The sequence below is a fragment of the Propithecus coquereli genome, unplaced genomic scaffold (assembly GCF_000956105.1).
Source record: "Propithecus coquereli isolate 6110/MARCELLA unplaced genomic scaffold, Pcoq_1.0 Scaffold18, whole genome shotgun sequence".
Lineage (NCBI taxonomy): Eukaryota > Metazoa > Chordata > Mammalia > Primates > Indriidae > Propithecus > Propithecus coquereli.
The window spans coordinates 12,077,043-12,088,513 of NW_012142745.1; the positions used below are offsets into that span (position 1 = coordinate 12,077,043).

The 11,471-nt window shown below is 39.0% G+C and overlaps 1 protein-coding gene across 1 annotated transcript in view; it reads left to right on the plus strand.

Annotated features, from left to right (window-relative positions):
• The first annotated feature begins 3,292 nt into the window (after positions 1 to 3,292).
• LOC105808830 (nuclear autoantigen Sp-100-like) overlaps positions 3,293 to 11,471 on the plus strand; it is a 19,674-nt gene continuing 11,495 nt past the window's right edge. The window contains exons 1-3 of the mRNA XM_012642590.1: positions 3,293 to 3,447; positions 4,538 to 4,706; positions 6,812 to 6,895. Coding sequence (XP_012498044.1) covers positions 3,439 to 3,447; positions 4,538 to 4,706; positions 6,812 to 6,895 — 262 coding nt within the window. The 5' untranslated portion in view covers positions 3,293 to 3,438. The remainder of the gene's footprint in view (positions 3,448 to 4,537; positions 4,707 to 6,811; positions 6,896 to 11,471) is intronic.

Sequence of the window (11,471 nt, forward strand, 5' to 3'; positions counted from 1 at the left end):
GTTAACTCAACATTGTGAGGTTGCTCATATAATTTGAAGCTTTACATTCGAATAGTTACTATTTGGAATTTTTTTCCTATTTCTACCATATCTCTGTTTCTCCTATGGTAATTTTTTCCCCTTTTTAACATTATTCTTTCTAATATTGTAGTATTTCCTCAAATATCTGTTGATTTGTGTATCTATTCTGACTTAAGAGAAGGCTCTGGAAATCAACCAATGTGATTTACCAATTGAAGAATAAAAATGAAAAATTATATGAATATCTCTGTAGATACACTTGATAAAATTCAACATCTATTCATGATAAAATTCCAAGCAAATTAGGAATAGGTAGTAACTACCTTAGTCTGTTTCAAAATGTATATTTATGTATATATAATATATGTGTGTGTATATACAGGTACATAAAACATTCTACTTAATGGTGATACTCAATGCTTTTTCTCTAAAATTGGAAACAAGGCTAGGCAGTCCCTTCTCACCACTTCAGCATTGTATTTACACTCCTAACTAGTGCAATAAGACAAGAAAAAAAGAAATAATTGTCTTAAAATAATCACTAAAATGTTCTTATTTGTTGATGACATGATTATTTTCTATAAAATCCCAAGAAAATCTAGAACTGATACACAATTTAGCAATATCATAAATATGTGGTTAATATTTTTCAAACAATTCTATTTCCATATAACACTAACAAGCAATTTAAAAAGCAATACTACTTAAAGTAGCATCAAAAAAGGAATAAAATATCTAGGAATACATTTAATGAATGGTATGCATGACTTACATAGTGAAAACTATAAACAGTGCTAGGCAAAATTAAATAAAACTAAACAAATGAAGATATATACAATGTTAACAGGCTGGAAGCTCAATATTCTTAAGATGTTAATCCTTCCAAATTTATCTGTAAGTTCAGTGCAAACCCTATCAAATCCAAAAGTTTTTTCTTGTAGACATTGACAAATTGATTTGAAAACATATGTAAAACCAAAGAGCCTAAAAAAACCAAGACAATTTTTCCTAATTGACTTCGAGGTTTTCTTTAAACTCTAAGTTTTAAGCCAAAATGATGTTACTGTAAGTGTAGACAAATAGGTCAATGGTATAGCATGGAAAGTCCAGAAAAAGATTCATGTTTATATTGAAAATTGCTTTGGGAATAGTTTAATGACCTTGGGTAGGCAAACATTTCTTACATACTACACTAAATTTTTTATTAGTGTAGTATGTAAGTAACTAAAGCAATTAACCATAAAAGAAAAAAATAATAGAGTGGACTTTCTCAAAATTAAAAATGTCTCCCCATCAAAAAACATGCTTAAGGAAAGGAAAGGCAAGCCATAGACCTGTAAGAACATATTTATAATACATTAGCCAAACAAAACACTCCTATCCATATTACATAAAAAGCTTCTACCCATCAATAAGCAAAAGAAAACTTAATATTATAAATGGGCCAAAGACTTAAACAGACATACACACACAAACACGTACATGTATATATCCAGTAAGCACATGAAAATGTGGTTGACATCATTAGTCATTAAAGAAATACAAATTAAAACTAAAATACAATATCATATCATATACTCTACAATAGCTGAAATTAGAAAGACCATCTCTAATAGTCTGTGCAAAACAGTTTGGTAGGTTCTAAAATAGTTAAACATACACTACACAATGACCCAGCAATTCCACTCCTAGGTGTTTACCCAAGAAAAATGGGAAAACATCTTGCCACAAAAAAACTTATACAGTTTTATTCATACTATTCCCAAATTGGAATTGACCCAAATGTGCACCAACAAGAATATGAATAAACAGATTGTGGTAGATTTACAAAATGGAATATGACTCAAAAATTAAAAAAAAGAACTGAACTGCTGTTCAATGCAGCAACATGGATGCTGAGCAAAAGATGGCTGATGCAAAAGCATATGTTATGTGTTATCCTTTAATGTGAAAACTAATAACAGGCAGTATTAACATATGGTGAAAGAAATGACAGCAATGTTTGCCCCTGAGAGGCTGCCTGGATGTATATAGTCTGCATAGGGGTTGACGGGCAAGGGATGCACTGTTCTGTCCTTTGTTTTTCAAATAACACATCAATTTTTAGCCCTGTGTCTAGCTCTCAATCTCCACTGCCTTTTCAGAGTTCTGCAGGGCGCATTAATTGCTTTCCTGATCTCTGGGAGCATCCTCCACCTACAATAGCAAGTCTCTACTCTGGTTGAAATTTTTCATCTACTCATTGTTCTCTAACATTCTCTTTGTCATTGTGAATCTCATTCCTTTCTTAGCACTTTAGTGGGGTCATCAATAAAAGAGAAGATATGCTTCTCCCTATACTACATTCTTTAAGCAGAAACTCTTTTTTTACAGGAATTAAAAAATAATGATGTGGCATTATTATTCCCTGCTGCATTTTGGGTACTGGGAGGTGCTGATAATACCCTTCTGCTTTGACAAAGGAAGCTGATGAGCTTTCATAGCATTTAGGAATACAGAGATGTTGATTAAAATATTACCATAGCAATAAAGTGATCAACTAAGAGCCAGAATTACAGACTAAGTTGTAACATTAATTTAACAGGAAACAGCAGCAATTTCTGAAATTCAGATGCCTAAAAAAATTCACCATATTAACACTAGCGCAAACAAATTTATATTAACACAAAGAAGAAACACATGTCCCAGGAGATATCATTGATATATTTTTGTAATTCTCAATTTATGCCTTATCATATCATTAGCATTATTAAACTACATAATATTTATGAATTAAGTTTATGATGTAGGATGTTATTTCTCCCTTAACAGCCTTTTTTTTTATCTTTTTGACTTTTTTTATCTTTCAGATATTTATTTTTTCTTGGTTGATAATTAAGATGCATTTATAAGGTTGGATTTTATTTTTATACCATTGTTTTTCATTTTTCTATGGATGACCTGGTTACTCCATCTTAATTTTGTAGGAATTTAGATGTTTTTAATTTAAAAATATTCCAGTTATGTTTAGGTGAAGATATCTTTACAATGGCTTTGATCAGTCTTTTATAACTATGAAAGACTAATATATAGAACTAAAAAATCCTATGTAAAAATTACATCTTTGTTGCTTCAATTCCATTTACTCTGGCCTCTACTCAGGACCACCTATTTTATATGTGCTGGTTCTTCAAAGCCTATCCTTAATATGTGAAATCTTACATCCTCCAAAAATATGTCAGAATCTTGATGACTGTTTATACATGGTATCTTCTTTTCCCTAGGATGGCCACAGAAGAGCAGAATGTAGAGGACAGGCTTATCTATGACCTTATATTCAGTCACTTCAAAAAACATAAGGTGGAAATTTCATGTGCAATAAGAAAGACATTTCCATTCCTTGAGCACCTCCGTGACCATGAATTCATCACAAAAAAAATGTTTGCAGTAAGTAAAGTTTATTATGACATAATCTGGTAAACCAGCTCCAAATTAAATAGAGCTTTGCTATCCTAGACCCAAACTTTTGGGTACAAGTAGCTGACTGAGGGGTCTTCTATGAGTGGGGAATATTTTCAAGTATTTCTGTAAGTGCTCCTGTAAGGTAGAAGGGGAGAGGAGAAGCAGAAATCACCAAAGGTGATCCTGCTTCTAACTGAAGGAATGGTGTCTATGGCACCCTTTGGTGTCAGGGTGAATGGCCCTGGAAATAAGCTGGGTCAGAAATAGACATACTCCATAAATGGACAGTGTCTTATAGGGACACAATAGAACGTAAACTAAAAATTCAAAATAATTTTATGGATTCACGAATAATTTTAATAAATTGATTTACTGAAATGGTAATTGGCATGGCGTTTTATTTGAGTTAATATCAATTTAAAATATCTAGATTTAAGAACGTTAAAACCCACAGGAATTAGTGTCTGGTTATGACAAATTTGGGGGTAGATATTTGCTATTCTTTCTCCAACATCTTTCAGGTTTCTTTTTTTTCTCCCTTTTTTAATTTTTTAAATTTGGGTAATTTTACCAATAGGCTCTGTTGGAGATACGTAACAGGAAGTATTCCCTTTGCCTATGAGTATGCCTTCTCTGTGGCCAAGTTCATGGCAAGGGAAGAATGGTCACCTGGTTTCCCTGAGCCCTTCATGCCAAGTCATTCCTGGGGAAAGGGCAGAGAGTGTCCATCAAACAGAACAGCCACTCATCACCTGCTAAGTCTGTTCCTAAAACATCTCATCCAGGCTCTTAAAGGGCTACACGTCCTTTAACTTTAACACACTTTTATCCTTCAAAACTGCTTCTTTTTATATCTAATGTAAATGAGGTTGAAGAGATCAGATTCATCAATGAGCACTTTTAAGGAGGAAGGATTGATTTGTTCCATTTATTAGCTATATGAATATATAAAAATTATAAATCATTACATGAGAAGATACCTATGTAGGGAAATCGGAATACATTAATCATAAAATTACTTTCCAAAGCTCTTTGAAATCTGTATTTATATTTTTTCCATTCAATATTTTTTAAGGATTTTGAAGAATCTTGTAGAAACCTGGTCCCTGTAAAACGAGTGGTGTACAGTGTTCTCAGTGAGCTGGAGAAGAACTTTAACCTAAAAGTTCTGAAGATATTGTTCAGTAACATCAACATGAAGGAATACCCTGGTTTAATTCCTATTCGTGAAAGCTTCAAGAGTGGTAATTAGATTTACTACCTACCTTTTGAGGTTCAGGGACAATTTTTTTCCATAAGCATGTATTGTTTTTCCACCACACACTGTGCTGAGCAGTAGGGATATGGTACTTAACATAACAGGCATGTCATGAGCCTTCTTGAAGCTATGGTGTGATAGTTACAGTACAACAACCACCTAGAGGTCTGCTTAACTGGACATTTAGACTCACAAGACAACCAGAGCTACACTGGCATCAGGTTTACTTAGAAGAACATGGAATAAGCAACACAAAATCCCAACAGGGCAGCATCAGTTGCTTCTCTTCAAGTGAGAGCCTTTGTAGTGGTCTACACAGCAGTCCACCAAGTTGACTGTGACTTGCCTTGAGTGACAGCTTAGCTGTGGTTGCAGGATCGACCTTGGCCTAGCACCACATGCCCATGGGAGGCAATGTCCTTATACAAACTCCACAGTCATAGCTTTTAGGGACCCCCCAATAGATAAGATGGGTTACAAGAGTTACCACATGGAAGAAAGACCAAAATACGGCTTCCCACCAGTTATTTGTAGTTGATATTTAGTCTTTCCCAATATGCCAGTTATGGGTCTTTCTAAGCCCAGTGTTTCCCTAGAAACAGAGCAAAAAGGCCACGACTTCCAGATTAATGAAGAAGGAAGTAAACCCTGGGTCAAATTTGCCTTTATCCACAAGGGGTGAAGCAAACATTAACCAAATAATCACAAAACTGATTGATCTGCCAGGGACTATTTTTGGTGCTATACAAAACTAACAGTTTGATTCTAGACTTTTTCCTGAGAAGGCACATTTTACTCTTTTACTGGGACACAGTAAAGAGGATGCCCTCCATTTTTTCAACTTACCTAGAAAACTTTTTATTCCAACACAGTTTGATCTCAACCCAGTTCTCCAAATAAGACCAGAGATATCACAAGAAAAGCGGACACATTCCCTGAGGAGGGTGGATGCTACAGGAACAGGAATAAAAATGTGAGAGCATACCTGCAAAACAGACCAAACTGGATTTGGCCAAATCCAAGAGTGCAAAGCAGTGTAGAAGCTGATTCAACAGAAATAAGCTGGAGAAAGATTTCGAAGGGTCTGGCAATTAAAGCTAAGGAATTTGAAGTTTATTTAAGAGGCAATAAAGGGATACTACAGTTTTATAAGCAAGGAAAAAAAATTTAAGGATATATATATGGCTTGTTGATTTGTGTCAACAGCAACCTTATCTAATTAAGAATCAAATAATTTTTTATAGCACATCATTCAAATCAGAAGAGGAAATTAAAGGCAACCAAATACGTGGGCACAAATTTCAAGTCAATAGTATATTTGATGTCCCCAGGCTGTGGGTGTCCATGGAATGGTGTTACCTTTACTGCTCACATCCCAGGGGCTCTCATATTCTCCATGGACTACAGTTCCCCCTCCCTGATCCCAGAGGCGCTCCCTGTGCTTGGGTGATGCACACCAAGGGTAACCACTGTCCAGGGCACTGCCCACTGCCTCGCTCAGCACAGTCGCCCCCTTGCCCTCAGGGAGACACTGCCTCCTCCTGGACCCTGAAGTCCATGTGAGCTGCCCCCATGTCCTCTGTTATGTTTCTTTGGGAATCACTCCTCCTCCCTGACACAGTTAAGCCAAAACTTTCCTCTTTTCTAGCCCCATTACTAAAGCTGTTGAGGTTTTCTGTTTTATACTCAGCTCTCTCTAGGACCCTAGACCTTCTCCCCCAGAAATCTCCGTTTCTTCCTTAATTTGAACAGTTCAGAAAACACATTTCACTTTTATTAGTTATTTTGAAATGTGCTTTCCCTGCCATCTGAAAATTTTTTTAGGCAAGTAACATGGCTCACAATGTTTCACTTCTCCTTTAGCCTTAAATATTCAATGTCTCTGTTCTGTGTGGGAAACAAAGTCTTCCTTGACAGGGTCTTCTCTTTCTGTCCCAGGGGATGATGGGAGAATGTTAAGTCATGTGGGACCCACTGAGCTCTGAGTGACACAAGGGCTGGAAATTCCTAAATGTATAATTTACGGATGTTGTTGCTAGTCTCTGTTGGAGATAACTAATTGCCTTCTCTCTCCTGCTGACTCTATCTCAGTGCTACCAGAAAAATGGTATCTGCAAGAAATTGGTGAAGAAGGGAGAGAGGAGGGGCCTAGCAGCCAACTAAGCCTTGAACAAGGTAATAACGACAGGACAGAAGTTTCTCAGCTGCTAAGAGGAAAAGGGGCCCCAAGGTGCTGAGTGGAGATTGTGAATTGGGGAAGAATGAGGAAGGACCATGGGGACGGCAGGGAGGGGAGTCTGTCTGAGTTTCCACCCAGGTGTGGGTCCTGGAGGGGCAGCCGTCACAAGACACTTCTGGCCCAATAACCAGGATGAAGGGACGGGAGTGAGTGTGTCAGTAGCTAGATTGCAAGACTAACTGCCTGGAAGTGATGGTGATGTAGCCAGATCCCTCAGGAGAAGATCCCTGTGAAGCTGTGAAGGGCTAAGAACTGTGGCCCATGGTCAATACTAAAGAGAAGACTCTGGGTGAAAGACAAACACCTGTCTTAGTTGTCTGAGCCCTCACACTCACAGCACCTCTGACAGCGCATGTGTGGGGGTTTCCCCATGCCAACCAGTTCTCCAGTTCTGTGCAGATGCCAAGTCAGTTAATTCAGTTCTAACCAGAGTTAGCGCAGACTGTGCATGTCACGGGTCAGTCTCACAAGACTGTCTCTCACTTCAGACACCAGTCGCAGGTCTCAGGTTGTGGCCTGTGCTCCTTACCAATTGGCTGTAAATCAGAGGTTCCCATGACCTCCTCTTTGAGTTTGATACTTGGCTAGCACAGCTCATGGAACTCAGGGAAACATTTACACACGTTTGCCAAATTATTATAAAAAATACAACTCAAGAACAGCCAAATTGAAGAGATGCGTAGGGCAACGTATGGGGAAGGGGCACACAGCTTCCGTACCCTCTCTGGGCGCACCACCTTCCCAGCACTTCCATTTGTTTGCCAGCCCAGAAGCGCTCTGAACCAGTCATCTAGGGCTGTTACAGAAATTCCATTATATAGTTATGACTGATAAAATAATGGGCTGTAGGTGATTAAGTCAAGCTCCATTCCCCACTCCCCTCTCTAAAGGCCAGGGAGAGGGGCTGAAATTCCCATCCTCTAATCATGTGTTAACTTCCCCCACCACAACCAGCCCCCCATCCATAGAGATTTTCCAAAAGGCACCTCATTAACATAATCCGAGGTGTAGTTGAAAGGGGCTTGTTATGAATGACAAAAGATGTTGTTTTCACCTTAACACTTAGGATAGTACTAGGGTTTTAGGATCTCTGGCCAGGAGCAGAGGAAAACCAAAATATATGTTTCTTATGATATCACAATATCACACTTGGTGATGGCAGAAGAAAGGACTGATTTAAATTAGAGGGATGTTGTTCAAGAGCAGGAATATTCACAGAGAAAGGAAATCTAGAGAGTCACAGAGAAAGTGGTACACATGTGGAGAAGAGGACATGAGTACTTTGAGAGAGGAAAGGGGGGACGAGAGGAAAGCAAAGACAGAAGAGAAGAGCTGTGTTATTAATAGTAACAGCTCACTCTAAACGAACATCTGCTCGGTGGCAGTTGCTGGTTTAGTGCTCACGGCTGCCACTGGAGATTAGTGTTTCTTACTTGCCCATCTTGCAGAGAAAGAAATTAAAATCTAGGGAGAACATTGTGGATTTTGCCTAGGGTCAGATGAGCAAGGATGAACCCAGGTGTTCTGAACCCAGGGCCTGTATCTTAACCCTATGCTGCTACCCAGGTAATCTAGAAACATGGAGCACAAATGGGTTCATATATGCAGACATAAAAATACAGAGAAAAGAATAGCAAGAGCTGCAGGAGGTAGAAGCGCATCAGACACTGAATCCTCATGGAAAGGCCGACAGGAAAGAGTGAACAGGTAGGGGGTGGGCAAGGTATGAAAGGGGGTGGGCCTGAGGCAACCAGGACTTGGCAGGAACTGATGGAGGGGCAGCTCTGGGACAAAGGCAGAGTTACTTTGGCCAGAGATGTCAAGACAAGCCATGGCCGGTTACCAGATACAAGGTGGCCTGGCCGAGGCCTCTCAGCCGGGGGTGCGGCTGACCTGGTGGATCTGCCAGCTCCTGATGGGCTCTGCACTGAGACTTAGAGGGATCTTTAACTCCTACACTATGAAGACTGAAAAGGGACTAGGGGAAAATAGCAAAACCCAACTTCAATTTCTGAAATAAACTTCTAATTTCTTTCCCCCAAGAACTGGTGAAAACTCCTTTCCAAGCCTTCCTGGACCACACTCAGATTCCTCCTTTTCCACTGGTCTGTTCCTGTTGACTGTTCTGTCCTTTGTTGCCTCATCCCATTCTGGAATGTGCTGTGGGGCTGCCTCTTGTGTAACTGATTGCCCAGAATTTTCAGTCTTTGCATCTGCAGTGTTTCAAGTTCAGGATTTAAATAACAGGTCTTTATCCTCTGGGTTGCCTGGGGGGGTTTCTTCTTCCCATACCCCTTGGACATACCTGCTGCCAGTTCCTGCTGGCTCTGGTCCTGGATGTTTTACTCATGAGCCTGCTTCACAGTTTTCTGCCTGTGTCTGCTTGACCGTGGCTACGGCCTTAGTGCTTTGACCTCCATCCAGAGGTGGCCCATGCTGTGGTGGTTGGAGGGGACAAGGAGTGATGAGCAGCAGGAGGCAAATAAAGTATCTATGAATCGAAACATGGTTTAGGTACAACCTCACCTGAGCGTGGACTCTTGGAGCACCTCTGTGAAACAGAACAGGTAAACGCAAGGAGATATGATACAAACAGAGACAAAAATGATGCACTAGAACACCAATGAGCAAATCAACAATGTGCCCAAGAGCCTGAGCCAGCAGGTAAGACTGACTCAGTGAGTTTGCATGAGTGTGGAGGGGCTGGGGGGCCCTGGCTGAGGGCAGGGAGTGAACTAATGTATGAGACGGGGAGACAGTTATTTAACAAAGGGGGAAATCACACAGACACAGAGAGGACAGGAATGGAGCTTGATATCCTGTTCAACTGGCCTGGAGGAAGAAAGTTAGGAAGGAAAACTCAGATACAAGGGGGAGAGTTGCAGAGCCTCACCAGGGAAGAGAATCAGAAACAAAACAGAAAAGGAGGAGTTAGAGAGAGGCTGGCCATGGACTCAGTGAAGCACAGACACCTTCACAGGGTGGAGGCAGCAATAGATGCAGACAGGGCTGTTAAGCAGAAACTTGAAAAGGAAAGAGAGGCAGGGTGAGGTATAACAGAATGGAAATAGGACAGAGCAAGGCTGTATTGTGTCTCAGCTGTGGATTCTATTGTCTTCAGAGTCCTGTGGACCAGTAGGGACTAATGGAGATGCAAGAAAGGAGACATTCAACCCATTGCCCTGTGATTAACAAAATAATTATTACCTAACTATAAATTTTCTTCTATTTCAGATGCTCTATATTTTTTGTTTGTTTCATTTTTGCCATCTATTTCTTTAAGTTGATGAACAAAAAATTATATATATTTGTCATGTACAATGTTCTGAAATATGTATACACTGTGAAAAGGCTAATTTGAGCTAATTGATACATAAATTACGTCACATACTTATCATTTTTGTGATGAGAACTCTTAAAGTCTATTCTCTTAGTAATTTTCAAGAATACAATGCATCATTAACTATAGTCACCATGTTGTGTCATAGATATCTTGAGCTTACTCTTCCTATCTAACTGAAACTTTGTATCATTTGACCAACATCTCCCCAATCCCCTTCTCCTACCAACCATTCCCCTTTACCACCACATACTCTCAACTTCTATGAGTTCAACTTTTCTGCACTCTGTGTATAAATGAGGTGTGAGATATTTGTCTCTGTGTGTTTGGCTTATTTCACTTAACACAATGTCCTCCAGGTTCACCCATGTTGCTGCAAATGACAGGATTTCCATGTATTTTAAGGCTGAATAGTATTCCATTGTGTGTATATGCATCATATTTCTTTATCCATTCATCCATTGATGGATACTTAGGTTGATTCCAAATCTTGGCTGTTGTGAATAATGCTGCAATGAACATAGGAGTGCGGACATCTCCACAGTATGCAGATAGTCCTTGTTTTATGATGGTTCAACCTAGGATTTTTCAACTTTATGATAGGTTTATCAAGGTATGAAATCCATTTTTTACTTACATTATTTTTTATTTAGAATGGGCTTATTGAGATGTAGTCCCATCATAAGTCTAGAAGCATCTGTACTGATTTCATATCCTTTGGATATATGCCCAGTAGGGGGATTGCTGGATCATATGGTAATTCTATTTTTAATTTTTTGAGGAAACTCCATATTGTTTTCCGTAATGGTTGAACTAATTTACATTCTCACTAAAAATGTACGAGGGTTCCCTTTTCTCCATATCCTCACCAATGTTTGTTATGTTTAGTCTTTGATAACAGCCATTCCAACAGGTCTGAGGTGATATCTCATTGTGGTTTTAATTTGAATTTTCTTGATTAGTAATACTGAGCATTTTGACACTGTTGACCATTTGTATGTTTTCCTTTGAGAAATGTCTATTCAGATCCTTTCCCTATTTTTATTTTTATTTTTTGAGACAGAGTCTCACTCTGTTTCCCAGGCTAGAGTGCTGTGGCATCAGCCTAGCTCACAGCAACCTCAAACTCCTGCCTTTCCCCATTTTTAAATTGGGTTTAAATTGGTTTATTT